This window comes from Elephas maximus, chromosome 13 (assembly GCF_024166365.1).
Source record: "Elephas maximus indicus isolate mEleMax1 chromosome 13, mEleMax1 primary haplotype, whole genome shotgun sequence".
Taxonomy (NCBI): Eukaryota; Metazoa; Chordata; class Mammalia; order Proboscidea; family Elephantidae; genus Elephas; species Elephas maximus.
In genome coordinates, this window is record NC_064831.1 from 32,128,854 (window position 1) to 32,143,109 (window position 14,256).

Sequence of the window (14,256 nt, forward strand, 5' to 3'; positions counted from 1 at the left end):
CAGGCCACCTGACCTGGCCAGGTTGGCAAAGGCAGGAAGAAGTCAGATGGAATCCTAGATGAGGAGAATGGGGCTTCTGGCACTTTGGACCAAGAAAATAACCTTGCCCTTGATCCTGACCAGTCCTGGGGAATAAAATTGGGGAGAGAGGGCTGAGAATAGAGGACATTCCATGGGCGTTGATTGTGGATCCAAATAAAATGAAATCCTTGACAACTTCAGTGTTTTCCTTTACCATGATGTTGTTTATTGGTCTAGTTGTGAGGATTTTTGTTTTCTTTATGTTGAGATGTAGCCCATAGTGAACACTGTGGTCTTTGATTTTCATCAGTAAGTGCTTCAAGCCCTCTTCTCTTTGAGCAAGCAAAATTGTGTCATCTGCATATCGCAGGCTGTTAATAAGTCTTCCTCTAATCCCGATGCGGTGTTCTTTATATTGTTCAGTTTCTTGGATTATTTGCTCAGCATACAGATTAAATAATTATGGTGAAAGCTTACATCCGTGACACACACCTTTCCTGATTTTAAAGCACACAGTGCCCTCTTGTTCTGTTCGAACAACTACCTGTTGGTCTATGTGCAGGTTCCTCATGGGCACAATTAAGTGCTCTGAAATTCCCATTCTTCAAAATGTTATCCATAATTTGTTATGATCCACACAGTCAGAAGCCTTTACATAGTCAATAAAACACAGGTAAACATCTTTCTGGCATTCTCTGCTTTCAGCCAAGATCCATCTGACACCAGCAATGATATCCCTCGTTCCATATCCTTTTTTGAATCCAGCTTGAGTTTCTGATAGTTTCCTGTCGATATACTGCTGCAACTGTTTTTGAATTGTCTTCGACAAAATTTTACGTGCATGTGATGTTAATGATATTGTTCAATAATTTCCACATTCTGTTGGATCACCTTTCTTTGGAATGGGCACAAATATGGATCTCTTCCAGTTAGTTTGCCAGGTAGCTGTCTTCCAGATTTCTTGGCATAAACAAGTGAGCACTTCCAGCATTGCATCTGTTTGTTGAAACATCTCTGTTGGTATTCTGTCAATTCCTGGAGCCTTGTTTTTTACCAATGCCTTCACTGGACTTCTTCCTTCATTACCATTGGTTCTTGATCATATGTTACCTCCTGAAATGGTTGAACGTCGACCATCTCTTTTTGATAACAGTGACTGTGTATTCCTTCCGTCTTCCTTTGATGGCCTCCTGCATCATTCAACATTTTCCCTGTAGAATGCTTCACTATTGCAATTCGAGGCTTGAATTTTTTTTTTTCAGTTTTTTCAGCTTGAGGAATGCCAAGCTTGTTCTTCCGTTTTGATTTTCTAACTCCAGGCATTTGCACATGTCATACAATACTTTGTCTTCTCGAGCCACCTCTTGAAATGTTCTGTTCGGCTCTTTTGCTTCATCATCTCTTGCATTCCCTTTAGCTACTCTATGTTCAAGAACAAGTTTCAGAGTCTCTTCTCACATCCATGTTGGTCTTTTCTTTCTTTCTTATCTTTTTAATGACCTTTTACTTTGTTCATGTATAATGTCCTTGATGTCATCTCACAACTTGTCTGGTCTTCAGTCATTATAGTGTTCAGTGCATCATATCTGTCCTTGAGGTGGTCTCTAAATTCAGGTTGGATATACTCAAGGTTGTACTTTGGCTCTCCTGGACTTGTTTTAATTTTCTTCAGCTTCAACTTGAACTTGCATATGAGCAGTTGAGGTGGTCTCTTCTCCAGTTGGCCCCTGGCCTTGCTCTGACTGATGATACTGAGCTTTTCCATTGTCTCTTTCCACAGATGTGGTCGATTTGATTCCTGCGTATTCCATTTGGTTAGGTCCATGTGTATAGTTGTCAATTATATTGTTGAAGAAAGGTATTTGCAATGAAGAAGTCATTGGTCTTACAAAATTCTGTCATGTGATCTCCAACGTTGTTTTCTGTCACCAGGGCCATATTTTCCAACTACTGATCCTTCTTTGTTTCCAGCTTTCTTTCACATTCCAGTCACCAGTAATCATCAATACATCTTGATTGCATGTTTAATTAATTTCAGACTGCAGAAGCTGGTAAAAGTCTTCAGTTTGTTCACCTTTGACATTAATAGTTGTTGCATAAATTTGAATAATAGTCATATTAACTGGTCTTTCTTGTAGGCTTATGGATACTATCCTATTAATGACAGCATTGTACTTCAGGATAGATCTTGAAATGCTCTTTTTGGCAATGAATATAACGCCATTCCTTTTCAATTTGTCATTCCAGACATAGTAGGCCATATGATTGTCTGATTAAAAATGGCCAGTACCAATCCATTTCAGCTCACGAACGCCTAGGATATCAATCTTTATGATTTCCGTTTCATTTTTTCATGACTTCCAATTTTCCTAGATCTATACTTCATACAGCCCATGTTGTAGCTGTTTCTTCCCATTTTGAGTCGTGCCACATTATCAAATCAAAGTCCCGAAAAGGGAAGCAGCTCTTCTCCGATCATGTTTTGCGTACCTTGCAGCCTGAAGGGCTCATCTTCCGACACTACACCAGACAGTGTTCTACTGCTATTCCTAAGGCTTTCACTAGCCAGTTTTTTAAGAAGTAGATCACCAGATCCTTCTTCTTAGTCTGTGTTAGTCCGGAAGCTCTGCTGAAATCTGTCCACCATGGGTGACCCTGCTAGTATTTGAAATACTGATGGCATAGCTTCCAGCATCATAGTACCATGTAAGCTATCACAGTATGACAAACAGACAAGTGGTGGATATGAATGTATGTACATAAGTATTTAATGTCTGTGAGTAAAACTCGTAACTTTCGATGGCAAAATTCCACTTCAAAAAAGTATCTTAAGTAACTGGCCAGTTTAGCAAGGGTGTTTATGTTTGTTTTGGGTGATAATAAAAGGGCACAGTGATGGGAAGGGATGTGGGGTAAGGAATGGGGAAAGTATACACCTACTACCAGGAAAATGTATATGGGGGTAACTCACTTTGGATACAGATCACAGGGATTTCATGCTTTGAGACAAATTTATGTTTAGCAGTCAGATAAAGGCCTACTTTACCACCTTATTTTTACTTAATAAATCCCAATTACTATCTCTCTGTAAATTGTAAACCAATTACATTTTCTGTCTGAATCAGTCATCATACATAGCATTATCGTTTCACAGAATAACTCCCACTTGGGCTTCAGAAGGCATCACCATACGGTCTTTGTTTTAATGCCCCAGAGGACCTGGTAGCTAGATTTTCAGTAAGTGCACTAGTCTTGTCATGTTACTCAGTTTTTTAAGACAGCACTGATACCCATTGGCTATTAGCATCATGGACTCACCACTCGAAGCTAAAGTCGGAAGGGGAGAAAAATGGTGTGTGTTAGAGACAATTATGAAAGACATGTAATTTTATCCCTTTGAAGTACATCACAAAATATTACTCAGTATAGGGCCCAGGGACTGACTTTAGTGAATAGATTTAATTGTAATTAGTAGAATTTCACATAAATGTGCTTAAATCCTAGAGAATATTTTATTGACTGAAGGAGGTTATGCAATCTTTTTTATTTTGTTAATTTGCTTAATAAATCCTTTCCTACTCATTAGTGTTGACTTAGAGTGTAGTTCAGCCCAGGATGAGCTATTACAAGTGTTCCTTCTAAATTAGCATCTCGTAATTCTGGGTTCCCATTATGGAAAAGGAAACCCAGGGCCATAGTGGTCAAGTGCTATGCCTGCTAATCAAAAGGTCGGCAGTTCGAATCCACCAGGCATTCCTTCAAAACTCTATGGGGCAGTTCTACTCTGTCCTATAGGGTTGCTATGTGAGTTGGAATTGACTCAACGGCATGGTATTATGTGAAAAAAGAGTCCATGAAATTGACAGTTTTATGTTGATTGGAGTTATTTATTCTTTAGCTATTTATCAAAAGTAATAGTCACAGAAATGAGTATACATACGTGTGCATTTGCTGTGCTATTCGTGGCCCGTGTGCCCTCTGCTCCCTGCTGCCCCCTTTTCCTGCTCTGCTCCAGATCACAGGGAAGCTCCCCTTGCAGGCTCTAGCTCCTGGTGCCCCAAGTCAGCTGGATTCAGGCTGGGTTAGGCCAACAGGGAGTCCAGTAAAAGACTGGAGGTGGGCAGAAAGGAACAACAGGGTGTTTCTCCCTCTCCCTGCTTCTGGCAACGTTTCTGGCTGCGTTTGTCATAGCTCCAGTTCTTGGATGCAGGCCCACCATGTTTCCAGCTTCCTCTGGGTGACCCCAGTCCTTGGCTACAGTAACTGCTTCTCCCCCTGCCTCTCATGCCCTGGGATAGCCATGGCTTCCTGCCATTAGAAATCTCCCAAGTTGCCTCACTGTGCCCTCTGACCTCTCAGCTCCGTTGTCATCTGTGTAACGAAGTCTCTGCATTAAACTTGTTATATTTATATTCTAAGAGTGCCTTTCTTTACCTGATTGATACATTTTATAGAATGATTTTGCATTTAGCTTACAGTCTTTTGGGTGCTGATAAAGGTAATGTTAATTATTAATTACCTCAGTCTATGTTTAATCAGGTTGGTATTGTATTTAGATGATGGAGCAAAAGGAGAATAAGACAAAATGGCTGCCCTCAAGGAGCTCAGTCTGCCTGGGGAGACCTTCAGAAGCCATGTGATCTGTGCTTTCCCAGGGTGCCATGGAAGCTGAGAGAAGGGAGCACCTAGACTGGGGTTGTAGTGGGAAAGACCTCACAAAAGAGGCGACATGCAAGAGTCCTGCCAGATGTTAAGACCTTGCTTCAGCGGACAGCAAGAAGGCGTTACTGACAGAAGCAAGGCAGCAGTGTGGACAAGGGCATGTCTCAAACATGGCTACATGAGAGCTTGTTGGGAGAGGACTAGTGGAGAAACTAGAAGGACAGAAGAACTAGAGGAAGCTAGAAAGGCAGTCAGGGGCTAGATCACAAAGGGCATTGAAGGTTCCACCAAGCATTTGGACTTTACCCTGTCAATGGTTGGGAGCAGTGAAGAAGGACTTTAAGCAGAGGAATTAGACGACAGATTTATACTTGAGGAAGGTCACTCCTGAAGGGATGTGGAGGAGAGACTAGAGGGCTGAGAGTGGAGGCAGAGAAACTGGCTGAAAGGTTAGTGCAGAAGTTCAGGTTCAGGACGAGGGTGGGGGCAGTGATGATGGAGGCCTGAATGAAGCTAAAGGAAGTGGGGGGGGGGATATCAAGATATATTAAGAAAGCAGAATGTCCATAAAACAAAACGAGACTGAAGGGGCACACCAGCCCAGGGTCAAGGACGAGAAGGCAGGAGGGGACAGGAAAGCTGGTAATAGGGAACCCAAGGCTGAGAAGGGAGAATGTTGACATGTGGGGTTGGTAACCAGTGCCACAAAACAAGATGTGTATTGTTTAATGAGAAACTAGTTTGCTCTGTAAACCTTCATCTAAAGTACAATAAAAAAAATTAAAAAGAATGATAAAGCATACTAAATAATAAAATGTTAACATTTTTGGAACCTTAAAAAAAAAAAAAGCAGAATGTGTAGAACTTGGTGATTTTTTTTTTTTTTTGGATGTTGCGTGTTTCCATGAAACAATGATCCAGCATACTTAGGAGTCAGGAAATGCTTGTTAGGCTAAATTTAAAAGACTGTTTCACAGATTGGAGTCACAGCATCTCCTCAGAGGCCTCATGCATGTTTCTGGATTTTTATGCTGCCTTATGCTTTGGAAGGAGTCCCTGGGTGGCACAGTTAAGTGTTCAACTACTAGCTGAAAGGCTGGAGGTTTCAACCCACTAGATGCACCTCAGAAGTAAGCCTGGCGATCTGCTCCCAAAAGATCCAGCCCATTGCCATTGAGTCAATTCTGACTCCTGGTGACCCTATAAAAAAGAGTAAAACTGCCCCATAGGGTTTCCAAGGCTGTAAGTCTTCATGGAAGCAGACAGCCATACCTTTCTCCCGTGGAGCCACTGGTGGTTTCGAACTTCCAACCTTTTGGTTAGCAGTTGAGCACTTAACCACCGCACCACCAGGGTTCCTTTTCCAAAAGATCACAACCATTGAGAACCCTGTGGAGCAGTTCTGCTCTGTACCCATGGGATCGCCATGAATCAGCATCGACTCAACAGCAACTAACAAACATACAACAGGATGTATTTTAGGTTCCAAGCCAGTTACGGTTGCAGCGCTACTCGTGTTTTAAGAACAAGCCAAACAAGCAACGCTTTTTAAAAGCCATCAACTATTCTCCCTGGCCCTCAGTATTCTTTTCCTGGCCATGATCTACTTAGTCTCTCCTTGCTAATTTATTGATCATCCACTGTGTGTTTACCTCATTTCCCGCCTCTACCCATTACGGCCTTCTGACTAAATACAAGAATTAGCCCCTTCACTTATTTGAGAAATTGTTTCATGGGTACTTGGATCTAAGAGTTTCAGGAATCTCGCAGCAAAATAATCCTATGCTACTTGAGAAAACCTATAGATTCACTCATTCCCATATCCCCTCATGCCACAGAGCCTATATTAAATGTTTCACAAAGTTAAAGGGACACAGTGCTTGCCCTCTAGGGGCTCAAAGTCTGAAAAGAAACCCATAGGGTTAGAAATTGGTAGAAGAAAATGTCAGGAACAGATCTGCTTTTAAATTATCTACAGTAGGATTTGGCTTTGGTTGGTGCTCTGGAGTTATGGTCAGGTGTTAGCCTTGATAGCTAAAAACAACATGCTTTAGTCTTTGAAGATGTTAGACTGTAGTGGTTGGGAGCCTGAGTTCAGGAATCTGACTTCCTGGGCCTGCCACTTTTCTGTGTGTCCTCAGCCAGATTACTTAATCTCTAGGCCTCCCTTCATTGAATGAGACTGGTAATAGTATCCACCCTAGGGTTGCTGAGAGGTTTAAATGACAAGGGTATGTGATGTGCGTAGTACACCTCCTGACACAAGGGAAGTGCACAATGAATACTGGCCATTCATCATCAACTGACTCAAGATGCAGTCTTCTAAGGCCTGGTTGATAAGGTGTGCTATGTGAGTACCAAGGAGCCTTGCTCTCCTCCCAGATGAACAGAGTCAGGGCTAACCTTGAGGTCCTTTGTAACCACTTTATGTTAATTGCAAAGAAAATTCTGGAACATGCTTCAAGACAGGTTAGTCTTTTGGGTCTGCATGTTTGAGTTTTCGAGTTACCTCTTTGATTATATCACCCATGACCGGTTGTTCACTTCCAGGAACAAGCCTGAAGGCCAGCAGGTGGCAGGTATCACCTTAGAGGAGCCTCAGGCACCATCATCTCTGAAACCTTCCCTGATGCCTATCACTTCGTTCCTCATTTGAGTTCAGCACGTGTTAATTGAGCACAGCTCTTTTCTCAGGTTCCGTATCAGGATTTGGAGCCCTGGTGGCGCAGTGGTTAAGAGCTCGCCTGCCAACCAAAAGGTCAGCAGTTCTAATCTACCAGCAGCTCCTTGGAGACCCTTTGGGGCAGTTCTACTCTGTCCTCTACGGTCACTATGAGTTGGAATCGACTCAACAGCAATAGGTAATGGGTATTAGGATTCAGAGATACAAGAGTGAACAGACAGCTCCCAACCTCCTGTAACGTAGTCTAATGGAAATACCACAGATTCAGTCACCGTGATACAAGCACTATTGGCCATGTGCAGGTCAGAAAAGGTACAGAGGAAGGAGAGGAAAGAAGGCTTCACAGAGGTGGTGACATCTCAGACTGTGAAGGAAATAAGAATAGGGAGAGTCAGAAGCATCCACGTGGCTTGTACAGGAGACTGTACCTCAGAGTGTGAGTGAGATGCGGTAGATGAATTGAAGGCATAGGCGGGAGCTAGGTCATGTAAGAGCTTGGCCTTTATCTTGTGGACAGCGGAGGCCTTTGAGAGGTTTTAGACAACAGAATTTTAAGATTTGCATTTTAGCAGGATTACCCTAGCAGGCACAAGGAAGATAAACCTGAGAAAGTGTGTTATTTTTAGCTTTCGAGACAAATACCTGGCCATACCTGAGAGCACCAATTCAAGTCACACCCTATTGTAGAGAATGGAAAGCAGGTACTGTCCCTAACATTTTCTTCTCACTGGTTTCTATCCCTATAGGTTTGTTTTCAGATGTTGAGCTAGAGGGCAAGCACCATGTCCTCTTGACTTTGTGAAGCAGTCCATGCAGAGCCTGTGGCATGAGGGGACGTGGGAGGTGTTGCAGGTTCACGTGTCTACCACGCATTCTTCGAGTACAGGGACAGTCTCTGTACCCCCAGTGGCTTGTGCCTTATTGACATTTAAGAACATCCTTGAAATGAAGACAGCCCACATTGACTTTTCTGGTGCTGCATCCTGTCCTCGGAACACGCTGACCTGGCCCTCCGTCTCTCACACACAGCTTAACTGAGATCATCATAAATTCTTTTTTCTTGGCATTCCCTTATCTGGCGCTCTCTATTTACTAGCCTCGCGGTGCATCTGTAGTGGAGTGCTGAGTGATGCTTATAATCCTGGCCCTGAAGTACTTCAGGCTTTCTAAATCATCAAAAAATGATTAAAGTATATTCAGTATTGCCCTGATGTTTGTATGTTTCACTTCATTCTCATTCTTTGGAAGTGGTTGCTTTATCAAAGGCCTGTGTATGCATGTGCACACAGGCACAGTGGAAGGCTGTGACCAGCCACAGCCCAGGCCGCCTACAGGGCCAGGCTCAGAGAGTTTATTAGCAATGCCAGCTCAAAAACACACAAGCAGAACAAACCTGGGATTTCTTCATGCCTTGGAAGAGGAAGCACGTTGGCCCCGAAGAGGCAGACTGGACAGAAATAAGAGAGAAAATGGTGGTTAGAGAAACAGTGGGAGTGATAAAGGAGGTAGTACCGACCAGGGAGTCAGGCAGCTCGCAAGCAGCCTACCCTGAGGTTGGGGGCCCGGGTGCCACATTCTCATGCTCCATGACACAGATCGTCGGGCCTGCATTTGGCAGGGCTCTCCAGCAGCTACATGTGTATTGCAGCCCCAGCCGTTCAGCAAAATGGCAAACAGTAGCAAGTGCAAACATCCATAATTAGAGCATCCCGTTTTCCCCCATATCTTTTTCATGAAAGCCATTATTACTGCAGAGCTGTCACTGCTATCAGGCCCAGAATGAATAACTCAGAATAGAAGATGCGAGATGATTCCAGTTTTTAACCTGGGTTCCAAAAAAAGGAGTGTGATGTTGTCACTAGAGGGAGATTTCTGCTGTTTGGGTTTCCTTTTGGGGGTTGTGTACTGCAGTAAAAAAGCTGTCACTTGGAACCTGATGGCGCAGTGGTTGTAAGCTTGGCCGCTAATCCAAAGCTCAGCACTGCAGCCACTCCGTGGAAACCCCGTGGGGCAGTTCTCCTCTGTCCTGTGGGGTTGCTGTGAGTCAGAATCGACTCGACAGCAATGGGGTTGGTTTTGGTAGAGCGGCCTCTTACATTCCATTGTACAAATTTGTTTTTATAGTCTGTGTGATCAATAAGTTATGCCTGTGTCAGGGAGCTGCATTCATGGTCCCTGTATGAAGAGCCACACTTGCTGACTCTGAATTTGGGAAAGTCGCTTAGTCTCTCTGAGTCTTAATTTTTCCTTCGTCTTACAGGGTTGCTGTGAGGCTGAAATAAAATCGTGGATGTGAAATTGCTTAACTGGGAAGCCCTATATAAATGTAATAGTTATAACAATTATATAAAACAATTAATAAATATAACAGTTATATAAGTAATCATTGTCATTGTTGTTTACTGCCATCGAGTTGGTTCCCAGCTCATGGTGACCCCATGGACAATGGAAAAATGCTCTGCCTGGCCCTACACCATCCCCATGATCCGTTGTGGATTGAACTGTTGTGATCCATAGTGTTTTCATTGGATGCTTTTTAGAAGTAGATTGTCAGGTCTTTCTTCCTAGTCTGTCTTAGTCTGGAAGTCCTGCTGAAACCTGTTCAGCATCACAGCAACACTCAAGCCTCCATTGACAGACAGGTGATGGCTGCGCATAAAGTATATTGGCCGGGAGTGGAACCTGGGTCACCCATGTGGAAGGCAAGAGTTCTACCACTGAACCGTCAGTGCAAGTTAGATATGAAAGCCTATTTCACAGATAAAGAAATTGAGGCTTCTAGTCACGTAGCTCTACAGAGCAGAAGTGAGATTTGGACCTGACTCCAGAACTTATGTTCTTTCTCCTCTAGCATGTTATGTCTAGCTGTCTAAACCCGTTGCTGTCGAGTCTTTTACAACTCATAGCGATCCTATAGGACAGAGTAGAACTGCTCTATAGGGTTTCTAAGGAGCAGCTGGTGGATTTGAACTGCCAACCTTTTGATTAGCAGCTGAGCACTACTCCACCAGGACTCCAACCTCTGACTCAGGAACTCTTTAATTCTACCGTGGGCTCTTAATCTCCCTAAAGAATTCAAATGTCTAGTTGTCTAGCTGGTTCCAAAACCCCCCGAGTTCTTAAAACGTGTTCACTTCCTTCGGGGCTGAGAAGTTTGCTGGCCATTTCTTGATCATTAGCTCCTTGAAGTAGGCCAGGGTGGGATCCAGAAGGGACTCCTGAGCCCCAGGCTAGATCAGCAGCACAGGGACAGGAGGACATGCACTCAGAGTTCCACTTTTAGGGAGCTGGCCTGGCCTGTGAGAGCCAGGAGGCAGGTGTGCCACACTCCTGAACCCCTGAGAAATGGTGACAGCCAATAGTTTCCTGAAGTCCATTCTTCAATCAGGGTGAAGCAACCCCTGTCAACCTCTTGGGTCCCGCCTAGGCCTTACCCTACCTGTCTCACTGGGATTTGGGGAGCTGCTTCCCATGTCCTCTCAGGAACCAGTGCCTCTTCATGTACTCTGTCTGAGAAGGGACTGAGGTAAGTTATTCCATGTAGTGACCACCCCACCGGGCTTTTCTGGGTCTCTTCCTGTTGACTTCTACTCCGGGTGTGGGGGCAAGGATAGCCCCCAGTAGGCCCACTGCCACATGCATTTTCTTTTTAAAATAAAGTTTTCCTCATTCCCCAGCAAACAGAGTTGGCTTATGAGCTAGAGCAGCCCCCGCAGAGAGCCAAGGATAATGCCACTTGGAGGGCCATTGAATATGCACTGAGGATGTCGGTGTGTGGGAGAAGCATTTGTTCTGGCCTTGGATCTGAGAGGAGCTGTGTGTTGTGTTTCTGTAGGTTCTCAACAGGAGGTGTGTAGAAGCAGCCGTGATGACAGGCCTGGCACTGAACTGCCGCATAAACAAGAAGTCCTTGTTTGACAGGAAGCACTACTTCTATGCCGACCTCCCTGTAAGTATGCCATGTGATCTGTCCTCTCTAAGTTCTCTTGGCTGGGCCAGCTCTGCCCTGGGGGTCTGAGACAGGGAGGGGGCTGTGCCTCACCTGCCTTCAGCCAGTGCTCTGTCTGTCTCAGCAGAAAGTTCTGCGAAGCCCTGATGAAGGCAGGTGCCCCCCAGTGTTTACTAGATTGGATGCAATTGTTGCGATTGCTGACTCCTTGCTTTGCCTCATGCTTCTGGTGGCTGTCTCATAATTGAACAGGGAGTAGAAGCAGCTGGTGTTCTCAGGCTCAGTCCAGCCATGGTGCTCGGTGCTAATTGCCTGTTAGGACAAAACCCAGCGCCGCGGCTGATGCCAGGGTGAATGCACACATACTGTAGCTCTGCAGACAGCGAGAGCCTCTCTCTCTCTTTTAAGTCGAAGTTCCCAGTAATAGAACTGTCTCCTTGGGAAGCCTTTCTGTCTTCTCACAAGGAGCTAGTAAGTAGACAGTAGTAAGCAGAGACATGAACCAGAAACCTGGACTAGCAACAGTAATTGACCGAGCAGTAAACCCAATATCAAGCTGCTGCTTCCTTAAAATTAAAACCTTTTTTTTTTTTTTTTAATTTCTTTAAACGAAGCAGTTGTGACCTAGAGCCAATTTTTCATGATGTTGAACTGGAATAAAACCACAATGTTGAGTGGGTTCATTTGCTCAGAGCCCCTGGTAACAAGTACGGCTGATCTTCAGATTTGGAGAAAAGAGTAGCGGTGCTATTGCTTCACCTCGTTCTTCTGGAACTGAAGGTTGGGGTGAGCTGGATTTCAGTGGGGGAAGTCAGGAGTAGAATTAAGTACAAAAAACTAAGACCTGAATTCTCCCACTGCTTCCTCTTGCCCCACTCTGAGGGGGAAAAGCCTCGTGGCAAATTTTATTGCTTGGTAGTGTGGAGAGAATTTTTCTCTTTTAAGAGTGATAACCAGTTTGCTTAGGGTGGGAGACTTAGCTAGATGCAGCTAAAATGCAATGTTGTTGATTATCTATGGCTTTCTATTTGTTCTGGTCCACGTACCTCAGATAATCCAGAGTTAGGGTTGCCAAGTCTCACACGCGAGATACTTACACTGAAGGAGAATATTTGTTGTATAAGTATTGATATACTGGGTGTTCTGTATTTTATCTGGTAACTCTGTCCAGAGTTTAATTTTACAAATTGAGACTTCCTCTCCAGACGAGTTAGCCTAGGGCATTGGCTCTCAAAGTATGACTCCCCAATCCATTAACATTAGTATTTCCTGGGAACTTGTTAGAAATATAAATTCTCAGACCTCACCCCAGACCTGCTCAATCAGAGACCCTTGGAGGGGGCCCAGCATTCTGTTTTGACAAGCCCGCCAAGTGATTCTGATGCAGCTAACGTTGGAAAACCACTGGTCTAGTGGTAGAAGCAGACTCTGGAGCCAGACCATCTAAGTTCCAATCCCGACATTGATACTTGCTGTTTGGCAGTGGACAAGGCCCTCAATCTCTCGGTGCCTCATGTCTACCACATAGGGTTGTCAGGAGGAGTAAGTGAGAGAGAAGTACTAAGAACCGGGCCTGGGACCTAGCAAGGGCTATAGATGCATTAGCTGTTTTCCTCTCTTCTTCCACAGTTCTCCATGTTGACCTTTCATCTCTTTAGTATGTGTTGATGCACGTGTGCACTTGAAAATACTTCTTCCGTTTCCATTTAGAAGGAGATGAGGGAGTCCTGGCAACATCTGTCGTCATTTCAGTCCTGGGTGCTTTCATTAGCTGAAGCATGAGTGCCACCACGTTTACTGGCTGGAGGAACGCAGGCAGTTAGGGCAGGGAGGCAGCTGCCATGGTTGGCGTAGCTTAAGAGCAGAAACAAAACAAGATTTACCACTCTAGCAACCACTGTCTGCCGTGTGGAAAGAAGGCGGCACAGTACTTTGCCAGTTCTTCTAATAAGGAGGGTCTGTCAGGGGCCCAGTAATCAGATGCAGAGTTAAGGCTAATGAGCTAAATGGAGACAGTAAATTCTTTTCTTTGAGGCTCCTAACAATGAGACTATTGTTATTTCTGAAAAGGGCACTGGGGTAGGGGAGATGGGATGCCTGTTGTTTACCAGTTACTGGGGGTGGGGGGGGGTCCCTGTTTTTTACCAGTTATTGGGGGTGGGAGGGTAACAAAGGTAGGAAAAGCCAGAGGAAATGATGGCTGCAGTACATCAACTAAGTTTTATGCGAAACAAATATTTCTTTTCCTTTTTTTTTAAGTAAGCCTATAGTTTTGTGGCATTAAAAGGAATAGTAAACTGGACTCCAGCTTTTATTTCAGGTGAACAAACCGGACTAGTGACCCTGTAACCCATGCTTGTGTGCAGGCAGGCTACCAGATCACCCAGCAACGGCTTCCGATTGCTGTGAACGGGAGCTTGACTTACGGCATCTGCCTGGGGAAGAAGCGGAGGCAGGTCATCACCAAGATGGTGAGGATCAAGCAGATCCAGCTGGAGCAAGACAGCGGCAAGAGCCTCCACGATGACCTGAGGTCTCAGACGCTCATTGACCTGAACAGGGCGGGTAGGCTCAGCGTTTCTTCATTCCTTTCCTTCAGCCACCTCATTTGTTGCGTTTACAGCACTGCTCTACCCCTCTAGAGTTTTCCCAGACCAACTGAGGAGATGAAAATATTAGTGTTAGTACTGGTAGAGTTGATTAGAAAGCATGGCTTGAACTGCGATTACCATTGGGCTTGCTAATAATTACCCCTAAAATTAAACAAACTTATCCACCCAGTCACGGACTCAATGGCTTGGTATCTTAAGCAGACATTGAAAGAAACAAACCAAAGTTACAAATCAGAAAGCAGGAGGAAAGAGAGAAACAATTCTGAGGCTAGGAGCATTTTGAGAGTCCCTAATGGAAACCCTGGTGCCATAGTGGTTAACTGCTATGG

The 14,256-nt window shown here is 44.5% G+C and overlaps 1 protein-coding gene across 6 annotated transcripts in view; it reads left to right on the top strand.

Moving 5' to 3' along the window:
* The window catches only part of GATB (glutamyl-tRNA amidotransferase subunit B), an 88,608-nt gene that overhangs the window by 29,278 nt on the left and 45,074 nt on the right, over positions 1 to 14,256 (top strand). For all 6 annotated transcript variants that reach the window (XR_007519845.1, XM_049905471.1, XM_049905469.1 and 3 more), the window contains exons 3-4: positions 11,202 to 11,315; positions 13,682 to 13,880. Coding sequence is in view for 5 of the 6 variants with exons in the window: in XM_049905471.1 (XP_049761428.1) it covers positions 11,202 to 11,315; positions 13,682 to 13,880 (313 nt within the window). In the remaining variant the exon portion in view is untranslated. The remainder of the gene's footprint in view (positions 1 to 11,201; positions 11,316 to 13,681; positions 13,881 to 14,256) is intronic.